Here is a 13,234-nt window from a genome sequence, read left to right on the forward strand (position 1 = left end):
TATGCCGGACCCCAATTGTGGAACAGCATCTCGCTGGCTATCCGACAGTCATCAAGCATGTCCGCATTCAAGACGAAGTATACAAGCAATCTCTTCAAAATGAATAGCCTACTAGCCAGCCTTCAGGATTACCGGACCACGACCTAACATCGACAGAGGTGGTCAAAGTAGTCAAGAAAGCTACTCAAGTAGAAGTAGAAGTAGCGAGGAAAAATCTACTCAAGTACGAGTAGAAGTACTTCTTCCATAAGCAACCTAAAACTATACTTGAATAGAAGTAGATGTGAATGACTTTAAATCTACTCAAGTAAGTAAGTAGTTATGAAAACGACCCTAATTCGTTTACATGGATTTTTAAAAGGTGCGAATTGAGCTATGCGAATAGTGCCGAGCTTGATTCATATTGATGCATACCAGAAGGTATCCAATTTACGACAGCATAAGCATTTGCGTCCGCATCATGGGATGAAAATGATAGTATTGATATGGAAATGCGATATAATCTTCCGTTTTCTCGAACAGCACGTTTTAGAAAATATCATGGCATGGCGCCCTCCCCCATATTATAAGGCCCGTAGTTTAGCCGAAGAGCGATCAGGAGAAGTTGTATAGGATACGGTGTATACACTATGCGCGATTAGTAAACATTAATAAAAAATATGGTGGACCGTAAAAATACAATATTGTGTATTTCCGGAAATTAAAGGCATTACTACACTTGCTTTTATACTTCAACATGTATGTTATCCAGAGAACAGAACTGATATTAATTAAATTAAATTAAATTAAAAGTATATGATACTGGGAATTGAAAGTGAAATATTAATACTCCTTCTAAAAGCGGGACATGTATTTCATGTCTTTAGTCAAGAAAGTTTCAAAGGTGGTAGGCCTATGCTAAAGCGGCTCTAAAACTAAAAAAGTTAGAGTCCACTTTTTCAGATTAGAACACGCAATTGGCATGCTAGATTACGATATGATAAGTAAATGCTAGATTGCGAAACATCAGTTTCAAACGTTATGAGCCATATATACTCTGATGAAATATTTCATATGGGCGAAGGGCGACAATGTGGTGTGAACAGAACCACGCCAAGCCGCTACCTAAATTATATTCACCGATACATTCGTGAAATCATACTGGTTACTCCGACTCCACTGCGCGCGAAGCGCGACGAAAATTCTGGGTTTTACTCAACTTTTATGAAAATTAAATGTTGATACTCCGTGAAAATAACCCCGAAATTCTTCAGGCTATCTGCCTGATTGGAGGATTGAACTACTTCTACTTGACAAACTGAAAATAGCGAAAAGTAAGTATAAGTAGATCACAAAATATTACAAAGTAGAAGTAGAATTAGCGAAAATCAGATCTACTAGAGTAAGTACCAGAAGTAGAGGAAAACTACTTGAGTAGTTCGAAAAAGTAGAAGTACTTCGTTACTGACCATCTCTGAACATCGACCTCGCTTTCTGCCACATGCCACCTCATTTTGTCGCTTGTGTCTTATATTCCTGCATTACATTTCATTCAGTGTGCATGCCTCCTCTTTACTTCGCTTAGGCCAAGGTGGGTGCCTCATCTTAAAGGCTACTCACCGACGAGATATCATCATCATCATCATCATCATCATCATCATCATTACTCCGACAAGATAGCGTAGTGGTGAAGCGTCCGGCTTCTGGTTCGGTAGGTCATGGGTTCGATCCCCGGCGCCGGGTCAGACCAATGACCTGATTAGCAATACTGGTATCCATGACTTCCCTACTTGGCGCTCGTGCATTACTGGGATAGCATGGAGGGGTGGTGCAAGACTTAGAAAGCCGTGCCTTCCTTGTTCAGCGGCATATGCACATAATGAACTCATGGTATGCATTATGTCCAGATCGTGTGTATATCTATCATGAATCGGTGTACATGCCGCAAAGCATCAAGGATAGAAATAGACTATACGTCCTTTCTCGACACCTCCCTATCTTTTCTTTGTATCGCAGTTTTATAGTGTTTTGACACGATGAAAATATTAATAAAACAGATTGATTGATAACAATGTAATTTCGGTCTTGGCCGTCTGAGTCTCGATGAGTCATATGACTTGGTTCAAGTCATGCAATATGACTCGGGTCCAAGTCGAGTCAATATGCAGATTGACTCATGTCATCAGAAAATTGTGACTCGAGTCAAGTCGAGTCATCAGAAAATCATGACTCGAGTCATTACAACCTGGACCTGGACCCGAGGGCTGATCTTGTTTGAAACCTACTGTCGCGCTGATTCTGTAAATATAGATTTAAATGGGCAATGGAGCCACCCCGAAATAGCCGTCAAAGTCTGAAAATTGGCTTTGTTCCAAATAACAATCGTAGCGACACAGCACAGTGACCATAACAATAACCCATGCGTTGCGTGTTTATATCACTGCTCAGCTATATAGCTCAGTGGTGTTGCGTATTTATCCGTCGGTTAAGTTATCTATGGTAGTGTGATTATTTACAAAGAAATAACGGGCAGCCATAATGCCGAAACAGGTCTTCCCGAAACAAACAAGTCTTCCCGAATGGCGATCCTTCGATCATGTTCGCTGTTTGCCGCAGATATTTGTCAGAATTCCCGAATATATTTGTCCTCGTGTTCGTGATAAGACCGCACGAAATACCAATCATAAAAATTTTCGCCGATTTCTCGAACACCGAAGATTTCTATTCTTACGAAGGGCATGTAATAAACTCCCAGATGAAGAACGCACTAAAAGAAGAAGGGAATGGAAAGAGCGAGAAAGAGCCGCAGAATACAGACTAACTTTGAAAAACTGTAACTGGGCACTAGACCAAGGTGGATGCCAGATAACTGGTCGTTTTGGCATCCTCCTATTTGATCATTACATAGCATTATGTCTTGTGTATCGCATTGCACGTTGTTTGTCGTCTTGATTGAGAGCTGTAAAAATGTTAGTTATAAAGATAAATAAAAATATAAACGATGGTAGGAAATGAATAAGAAGTGGAGTGAAAATATAATATGGCAATTATTATTATAACAACCAAAAGTACTTTCGAAGATACAGCTGTCCTTTAAAGTTTCGGAATCTGTAGCTTTGAAAGTATGGAAAGAGGAGTTTATACTCAATATCAGAATCGTGGGTTGATCCTGGGTTTTATAAAAAATGAAAGTCAGAAGTCTACAAATCTTATATTTCTTTAGAAGCCGCCGGAATATCGGCTGACTATATCCTAAATTCCGATCCGGAGATAGTAAATCACGCAATATATAATTGGCGATCTTTCATAGCTGATGATTGATGAAAGATGGACTGAAATCAATGTTACAATGCGGCCTAAGCACGAATGGAACGTATAACGGCACCCTAGGTTCTTTTATTTGCAATGTTTGGTTTGTTTTGGGTTCACCCGAAGCCATAGTTCAGTGTTGAGTCTTGAGGGGCTTTATTCACCCTTTGTTTAAGGCAGGGACGGGCAGTATACGGCCCGCGAAGGGATTTCGACCGGCCCGCAGAGAGTTTGTACCCTGAAAGTGAAATTCTATTCTTGAAGTATTGACAAATTTTATGCGTCACAGAATGAATCCAAGTTTGCCGATCTGAGAAAGATGGAAACGGAACTATACTTGCTCTGTTCGGGTGTACATATATGTATAATATTGACCATAAACATTAATGAGTGAAGGCTGCGTCCCAAAATAACTGATGTTCACGTGCAGTCTGTACCAAGGGACTACATATGATGACATGTAGCCAGACTGCCAGAGTTCAAAGAACTTGTTGACAACTCTGACCGACCCCAGATGTCTGATCGACTTCAACAGCTACTGCTAATAATGTCATTAAATACTGTTTTGGTCTCCATGCCTCAAACTTGGAGTGTGCATTAAATTTGTGGAGTGTGCAGTTGATATATTCCATGTATATGTGGATATAGGGCAGGGCTGTAAGGCCCTGTGGATATACGCAGTTCACGCAGTTCACGCAGTTCACGCAGCTCACGCAGTTCACGCAGATCACGCAGGTCACGCAGGTATCACGTAGGTATCACTCTTCCACGTTGTTCTGGTGCTCAGGTATCAAGTCTGGAGTGTTTTTGGGGATGTGTTCAAGTTTATTTAGTAATCAGGTATCTCGCAGGTAAACCTCCAGCACTTAGGAATCGAACTCTGAAGTCGACCTCGGCCGGACTCGAACCCGTGTGTCTGCGGTGTGTTCACGCTAGTTATCATGCCTTGTGTATATATTTGTCGCCGATTTTTAAATTCGTTGAATTTGCATTTTGCCCGATGGTTTGAAGCGGCTGAAGGAGACACTTTGCTCGAGTGAGCTGACGACCTGGACTAGCATCGAACAGGCGGCCTTGGAAGAAAAATTTATACTGCTACCGGTAGTGGTTACTTCCAACATTTGGAACGCAGATCCCAAGCGGCGAAAGTTCATCTGTGATCCTTGATGAGACGAAGGAGCGAAAAGGAAGCGAATGTGATGAACGGGATTTCGTATCTCATTTCCCAAATACATCAAGTTGAACGCTTATGTCCATTAATTAAAGAAATAACACCTCAATGTCGTCATAGTCAATTCATGGTCTACTTTGGACGTACGTCACAAAGATGCGAATTTTCGGACAGATAATATGGAGTTTGCGCAGCTGTTCTCAGATTAGTTGATATCATTATTGATGTAGTGGAATAATTGGCTACTATATAATTTATTTGCAGTTCACCAATATAATTGGCAACCTTCGTTGCGAGTTACTTTCAAAGAGGAAGCTAAAACTCGTTTCAGACAGATAATAAATGCGTGAACTGCGTGAACTGTGTGAGCTGCGTGAACTGCGTATATCCACAGGGCCGGGCTGTAATGACTCGAGTCAGGCTCGAGTAGAGTCACGATTTTCTGATGAATCGACTTGACTCAAGTCATTTTCTCTAAATACGGAAATTACTCGACTCGAGTCGAGTCAATCTGTGTATTGACTCGACTTGGACTCGAGTCATTGCGCATGACTCGAACCAAGTCATATGACTCGAGACTCAGACGGCCAAGACCGACATTTCATTGTAATTTAGAAGAACAGTAAAGTAACCACCCTATTGGGATTACGTCTATTGGTACTGGTACTTGAAAATCCGACCAGAAACTGTTAAAAGTGAGGAAAATTAGTTCATTATGCAAACCATTCGATATCATTTATAAGAGTTGGTTTAGCAAGACTTTAAGTTCTGGAAACTGAGCAGTCAACACAATGACTTGGACTCGGACTCGAGTTATAATACAATGAGTCGGACTCTAACCTCTGCTCGATGACTTGGACTCGGACTTACTCGGTGGGGAATTTAAAATGACTCGACTTGACTCGAGTCAAAACCATAAAAGTGAGAATGACTTGTGACTCGGAGCTTTGTGACTTGGTTACAACCCTGATATAGGGGATAAATACGCGATTAATATATATTCAATAATCTGGTCCCCAAGTATCTGCATGGCCTGCCGACCAGAGAACTTGCCCGCCCCTGCTTTGAGGTCTATGGTTCGTCTCGGACTCGGTGGCTTCAGAGGAGGCTTCGAGCGAATATTTCCCTGGTTGTTTCCATTTTATACATCAGTATCAGTCTTTGTCTAAAAAGATGTGAAAAATCTGTGGTCATCTTTGTTCCCATGAAACCTGAATCTATATTCTCTAAGTCAGGAAATCTAAATGTTTTTCTATATTTCAGAAAAACCGCATTTCTATAACTATGAAACCGTAAAGGAACCTTATCGATCTTCGCAACCGAAGCACACTCTTTCAGTCACGGAGACTTAATTCTTACACATTGCAAAGACTATATAATAATGGGAGGAAAAGAGTCAAAACCCGCGATTATTTCATATGAGGATGCTGTTAATAGAGGTATTAAATTTGGTTGTATTCTATGAACCTTTTCAGTGACTCGGAAAAACTGTAGTTGATGTAGCCGATGATGTGTTTCCCTGTACTGTATCATATAAGATATAGGTAGCCTAACATATACAGAATTCTTGCTACATTTGTATGAAACTGTACTGTATAACTGTATCGTGGGCTGACAAGCTGACTGATGAAGGGCCGTCTGGCCCACCACAAATACTGTAAATCAATTTTGGCTCATGAGCAGTCTCCACACACAAATGGTAATGTAATTTTGTCAATAGAGTTTAATTTAGATTGCTTAGCTGGTCTTGTATGATGGATCTGGGTTGATGTGTCTGCTGACTGACTGACACCATTGGATCCCTCCAAACATTGCGCAGTTATTGCCTTACAGCCGTTCTAGTGTCATCAAGCACAACCAATTGTGGAAAAAGTAGCCTACCTACCTCCATTGATATCATCCTGGCAAATAGTAAAAATACAAAATATAAGGTGATTTGACCGTGCGGTTTGAGCAATAATTAATTCAGCTATTATGAAGCCCACCTGATCATGAAATCAACAATCTATTGCCCTCCAACCTATTGTTATTCATTCTGTTGAGAATAGCCTAGTGAATTACAGTACAAAAATTTAATCACAGCAGACAGTAGGTCTATAACTATAGATGATTTACATTTTTTAGTGTGGGCTAATACCAGGGCTGTAATGACTGGACTAATGACTCGACTCGAGTTCGACTCCAGTCACGATTTTCTGATGACTCGACTTGACTCGAGTCATTTTCTCAAAATACGGGAATGACTCGATTCGAGTCAATCTGTGTATTGACTCGACTTGGACTCGAGTCATTGCTCATGACTCGAATCAAGACATATGAGTCGAGACTTGGACGGTCAAGACCGACATTTCATTTTAATTTCGAAGAATAGTAAAGTAACCACACTAGTGGGATTTCGTCTATTGGTACTTGACAATGCGGCCAGAAACTGCTAAAAGTAAAGAAAATTAGCATATAATAAATGCGAACTATTCGATATCACCAAAAAGAGTTATATAAAGTGGGTTTAACAAGACTTTAACTGGAAACTGAACAATCAACACAATGACTTGGTCTCTGACTCGAGTCATAATACCATGACTCGGACTCGACCTTCGATGACTTGGACTCGGACTTGACTCGGCGGTGAACTGAAAATGACTCGAATTGACTCGAGTCAAAACTATAAAAGTGAGATTGACTTGTGACTCGGGCCATGTGACTTGGTTACAACCCTGGCTAATACCAATTAAATTTCGTATTTTATGATACCGTAATGAAAATTTTTTGTTCGATTGATTTCTTACCGAGGATAACTGTTTCATGAATTGTAATTCATTGTCAATGTATTATGTCATATCTAGTAGGCAACTCCATAAGCTAACCTACCCACCATGGTACTTCAGTAACTTAAGATATTTTGAAATGCCAGTCTAATAGAATTCATCAAAAATCCATGTTTAACTATTTTCTTGATCACCAAAGATAGAGTAACGAAATATTAGGCTGACATCTTAGTCAGTATAGTCACTACATTTTTTTATCATTATGAGGGAAAGCAGAGGTATGGGTAATGGGTATTCATCAATGAATTAGAGAATGAAACGCAGTCCTATCTTAGCAGATCCTTATCTCAGCCACCCACCCACCCACCCACCCCCCGACCGAAGAGCAAATTGGGGTGCTTTTTAATTATTGGCAGCGAATGTAATATAAATGTTCCTTTACTATTTAGTAGTACAAAGTTTTATTTCACGCCTATGACCATCCTCAACATATTTTTTTTCAGTCACAAAAGCAGAACTTGGAAGGCTGCAAAATGCATACAAATCTGCTTGCGGTTTCTCACCCGTCATGAGAGAAATAGTCTTAACAAGAGATGTGTTGGGCGATTTTGTTCCAGCCAAATTGGCCCAGGTAAATTGCACGATACACTGTGATAAACTAGCGTAGGCCTGTAGAGCTATGTAAGAATAATCAAGTATGCGGTGCATAGCACAGTGCATAATCTTATTTGTGATGATACCTTATGATTATTTACTGAGTCTATGACTATAAAAGGCAATGAGTGCTGCTCACCCTCTCACATGTAGCAGTTGTAGTAGGTACCATGGTGATGACATCGTTAGGTAGCCGATAAATATCGACCAGAGTTAGCGGATACCAATATTTCTACTGAGATGGCTATCAGTTTGGCTCGGAAAAAATGGATAGCCTGATATTGAATTGTCGATACATCAGTTTGGTCATACACTGAATTATTATGGTTGTGAAGTGGCACCACATGAAATGTTAACTAGTTGGCTTACTACAGTTGTCACATGTCACAGACTCTTTTGGTTAAACTACCTCAAGTCTTTTTATTTTCGTTTTGCCTTAATATGAGATGTGGACAAAATCGAATACCTGACAGATTTGATTTCACATCAAGTATTAAGCTTTGAGTCGTGTCAAGTATTCAAGAGCCACTAATTCTGACGTCATGACATTACGGATGGAGTTGAAAGGTCAAATATGTATCATACCCAGGCAGAAGCAAAATAACACCAGTTACACATCATAAATAATTTTTTACTAGACATCATCATAAATAATTTTTTACTTCCTCACCATAATAATTTCATCGCACTTTGCGATCATGCTACAGTGTTGAATATTTTGGGTGCTATAATGCTATAGATCGAGGGTTTCAAAGTGGGTACTGGAAACAAGTTTCCCGTTAACAAAAAACTCCTGGTGCCGGAGCGTTTGATTTCGTTACTGAAAAGACAAACAAACAAAAAAAAAACACGGTGCCCTTTCGACTCGAATCATTTCAACCGAATATAATATGATGTGATTAAAAATTCCAAAATCTGCAGTAGATATAGGCAGACAGGGTATTTTGATGGAAATAAAATGAATCCTTGTGTCCAAATCATTGAATGGATTGTTACTCTGTTGTGTATGTTAACTGTCTGGAAAGTCCTAATGTTATTATATTGGCTTTGCTCTGTGTGTAGAACCTCAGTTATCCGTATCTATCTCCTCTTGTAAGGGAAGGGATTGTTTCCTTTTTATCAGATTGCCGCTGTTCATTCAATATGATTTATATATTTCACATTTACTACCTCTTCAAGTTATGCGTAGTGGTATATCGGGGACCGAATTATAATGTAGGAACTCACGTCACTTTGGCGTCTTTCCAATAGCTGATTCGTTTTGTTATTTGCAAACGTGGTCGAAGTAGTCAGCTTTGCTACACAAGTAGAAGTAGAAATGATGTCATGAATTTCTGTTCAAACACAAGTAGAAGAAGCAATTTCCAAGACATGTCAAAATAACTGCTGGAAAATTGGCCTAAAAATGTAGATTTCGATGTAAAACATAGGCGCTTGAGTAAGTCTGCAAGTACGCAAAATCTATCTGGGTATTCCGAAAAAGTAGCTCAGTACTTTGATATTGAATGCCTCTGTTCATTTGTCAGAGGATTTTCGAAGTGATGTCCACCAGCTCCCGAGGAATGACCCAGCGCGATCTCGTCTCCACTTTGGTTCTGCTCACTCGCGGGAAGCAAGAGGAACGTATAAAATGTACGTTTCGCGGACTGCTGTTTAATTTGTCATTCCCACGATGTCAATGTTTTCAGTGTTATTCGCGATCTACGCCGATCACAACTGCATGTATGTAACGCGACGAAGTATGGCTTTGATGGTGACAGCCTGCGAAGGCACGGCTCTGCCTGTTGCGGCCGCGGACATGTTCCGACTGGTATGATATTTCACGTTCTTCGATTGACTTTGCTGTGAATTATGATTAACCTGTTGTGGCCAGGCTGACCGTGTATACCCGGATTCGTTTTTCCAATGGATTCGGAAACATCAGGATATTACTTCGGTGTCAAAATGGTTGTTGAATCATGGCGGCGTAACTGTGAGCCTCACGGACGCCACCGAAATGCCGAATTTCTATCAGACGCTGGCCGGTGTCACACACCGTGAGTTTGAATACTTTTCCGTGTATTTCATAGGCTGATCTCATATTGCTGACCAACGATTGAAATAGATTTATTCTGCATGAGTGTAACGCTATGTTGTATTGCTCAGCATATTATTATATTCCACGAACACGTGGCAATATCGTGGATATTGCTTTCGCGAGGAAAAAAAGATTATGATTACGGTTAGGATTAGCTGTGCTACTATCGATTAATTGATATAGGGTGCCTTTATTTTGTACATGCAAGCTAATGAAAAGCTAATGCAGCTAATTAAGCTAAGGAAAAGCTAATTAAGCTAATGAAAGGCTAATTAAGCTAATGAAAAGCTAAGTAAGCTAATGAAAAGCTAATGAAAAGCTAAGTAAGCTAATGAAAAAGTAAGCTAATGAAAAGTAAGCTAATGAAAAGCTAAGTAAGCTAATGAAAAGCTAATGAAAAGCTAATAAAAAGCCAATTAAGCTAATGAAAAAGTAAGATAATGAAAAGTAAGCTAATGAAAAGCTAATGAAGCTAATTAAGCTAATGAAAAGCTAAGTAAGCTAATGAAAAGCTAATGAAAAGCTAATGAAAAGCCACCTATATGTGAATTACAAAATTAATGTTAGAGACAGTTAGTCACACTTATCAGTGGTCACACTAACGTAGTAGGTTGGTATTAATGGTGTTTCTATTACTATAGGATGGTCATTGGTCATTTTACACCAGGCTGGTATTCGTTATTACGGTTCCTGATCCACCGACTATTATGGGTCGGGGCCTTTGCAAGACACCGTCTACGCGGATCGTACGAGCAGTACAAGCCCACACCCTACATAAACCAGAAACACTTGGGTAGGAATACTGGAACCGACTTGGGCCTGATTCGAACTCCCAACCAATTCGTTTTGCAGCTGCGGAGCTGTGAATACATTCAAGCGAACTAAAGCGGAACTAGTCAAGTATATTCCGCGCTAAGCATTATTCTTGTCGGATATTATAATAAAAGATCACGAGCGTCAATGCGTTACGACTCGCTAGTCGATAGGCTATACCTTGCCCCTCCCTGTGAAATATTATAAAGCAGAAATGATACGTGAATATCCCAATTCAGCGCAGCAAATATATGCAATTACAAAGTAGTACATATCCGGACGTTTTAAACGTTAGTTTACTCATTGCTCATTATCAGGATGACAATTGTGCCGATGTCTCACTAGTACGTGATTTAGGTTTCGCAAAGGTAACGAAAAAGAAGTCTTCCCAATTTTGAAATTATGCGCAGAATGATTCAGTTCTAAAAAAAAAACGATCAATAATCTAAATTATAATCTGTCGATCATGATGTGAAGTTTATTTGTAAAATAAAAATTACTGTCAAGCCCACAACCAATATCCACGCGAATTCGGTTTACCAGACATATCGCGTGCCGAAACGGGTTAATCCAGTTTTGTATGATGCGTTGATTGATAGCAGGCATGCTGGAGCTTGTGAGACAATGCTGTTTTCAAATCCTCCTTGCCTTCCTAACTAATTACCATCAAGAAATGAACTCCCTTTGAAATGTCGTTGATGTTCATGTTCGTTCACGCTATCAAATTCAGTTTGCAAACATAACCGGCCACATTATCATGTTAGGCGTGCTGGCACTTTAGCACCGAGTAGGCAGAAAAACTTCGTCAGAGATCACCGCTGTATGTAGTGCCGAGATAACGTAGTGGTATAATCCACAGCTGCAACACCAATGGGTTGTGGGTTCGAGTCCGACCGAGGTCGACTCCAAAATTCCTACCTAGGTGCCATCTCATCCGTGTAAGCGGTGTCTTATAAAAGCCAAGAATGTGGGCCGTTGTACAAGTCGGCCGCTACGGAATAGAAATGTAGAAAATTGCCTGGTGTAAATGACCATGACCATGACCATATTAGTCGAGACCAGGGCCGTAACAGCACTTCGTCAGGCCCCCCAAAAAACTTTGGTCTTGGGCCCCCCATAGGGTTATAGACCGAACTTCTGGGGGGCGAACGGCGATACACTTTTACCGCTATTCATCATATTCATTGCGAGTTTGTTTAGTGAATCAGCTTCTGTCGCCTAAGCGCGCGAAGCGCGGAAAATTTCTAGAATTCATGATTTCATGGGGCAGTATGATCGGGAATTGCATATATTGTTATCAATTTTTATCTTCTCCCTGCTCACGTAATCAGATTTGCCGGTAGAGCTGAGTGAGGTGTGTTTGAAAAGGTAGGACCACTCAATAATAATTAAACATCTTCGGGGGTATACCCGTTGGCAGGAACGAAACAGCACCTCGTCAGGCCCCCAAAAACGTGGGTCTTGGGCTCCCATAGGGTGATAAAACGACCCCCCCCCATCACGTTGTTCGCGTTTGTCACGAAATTATCTGTACCGCATTGTGAGCCAGCGCCAAGCGCGAAAATTTTCGATGATTTATGATAAAATCGGTCAATCAGATCGGCGATTGCATATATATTATGCTATCAATTTATTGTCCTCTCTACTCACGTAATTAGATGTACCGGTGGAGCTGGCTGAAGTGTCTTGAAAACGGGAGGGTCCGTAAATAATGATTAAACATCTTCGGGCGGGCGGACCCGTTGATATGATCTCGTTACATGATATTATTTCGTGACTTCCAGTCTGGTATATCAAAAAGTATAGAATCGTCCGAACGTAGGCTTCTAAACTAAGAGACGCACACGATTTCAAATTGGTATTTCTTCACTGGCATAAAACTTTTCCCAGCGGGATGATATGTGTCTTGTGAGGTTCAGATTGCAAAGACAGGAACATTCGGCGCCAGTCATTTAGGAGCCTATGGACAATTAAACCTATATGTATTTTGTATATATAATGAAGTCTTCGGTCTGCATAAGGGCGTAGACCTTTTCGGCCAAGCTTTTCTCGCTGCCGATCGTTCTGGCACACTTCTTGGAGTCTCATGTCTTGATTGTATGTATTGGTGGGTGGTGGCGCGGTAATGGCCAATACCCAATAATATAGATAAAAGGCTACTTGAATTCGCGCGCAGCGCGAAAAAATTTTGAAAAAATTGCATAAATTTTCAAAAAATATTCTATGATTTATGCTAATTCACGAAATAATTTTGGGCCCCCTTCGAGCTCGGCCCCCCCCAATTGGGGGTTTGGGGTGCGGCAGTTACGGTGCTGGTCGAGACACACCATGAACACCTCAAAACAAACCTGGCGGTGCCGTCAAATCTTCCGGTTTGCAGGGTGCAGTTAAGTCTGAATTGGCACTATTGCAATCATAATTCAAAAATCCCTATTGAGAATCGAATATCCAGATTCTAAACTTGGA

General features: G+C 40.5%; 1 protein-coding gene across 4 annotated transcripts in view; it reads left to right on the top strand.

Annotated features, from left to right (window-relative positions):
* The first annotated feature begins 4,928 nt into the window (after positions 1-4,928).
* The window catches only part of LOC145434250 (ubiquitin carboxyl-terminal hydrolase 32-like), a 42,069-nt gene continuing 33,763 nt past the window's right edge, over positions 4,929-13,234 (top strand). For 2 of the 4 annotated variants that reach the window (XM_080311603.1, XM_080311602.1), the window contains exons 1-5: positions 4,929-5,898; positions 7,728-7,855; positions 9,405-9,510; positions 9,567-9,688; positions 9,752-9,914. In XM_080311603.1, coding sequence (XP_080167729.1) covers positions 5,841-5,898; positions 7,728-7,855; positions 9,405-9,510; positions 9,567-9,688; positions 9,752-9,914 — 577 coding nt within the window. In that variant the 5' untranslated portion in view covers positions 4,929-5,840. The remainder of the gene's footprint in view (positions 5,899-7,727; positions 7,856-9,404; positions 9,511-9,566; positions 9,689-9,751; positions 9,915-13,234) is intronic. The other 2 variants (XR_013913312.1, XM_080311601.1) reach the window with 1 other exon arrangement.

Source organism: Botryllus schlosseri, chromosome 2 (assembly GCF_051294905.1).
Source record: "Botryllus schlosseri isolate E-star chromosome 2, Bs_hap1, whole genome shotgun sequence".
NCBI classification, from domain to species: Eukaryota; Metazoa; Chordata; class Ascidiacea; order Stolidobranchia; family Styelidae; genus Botryllus; species Botryllus schlosseri.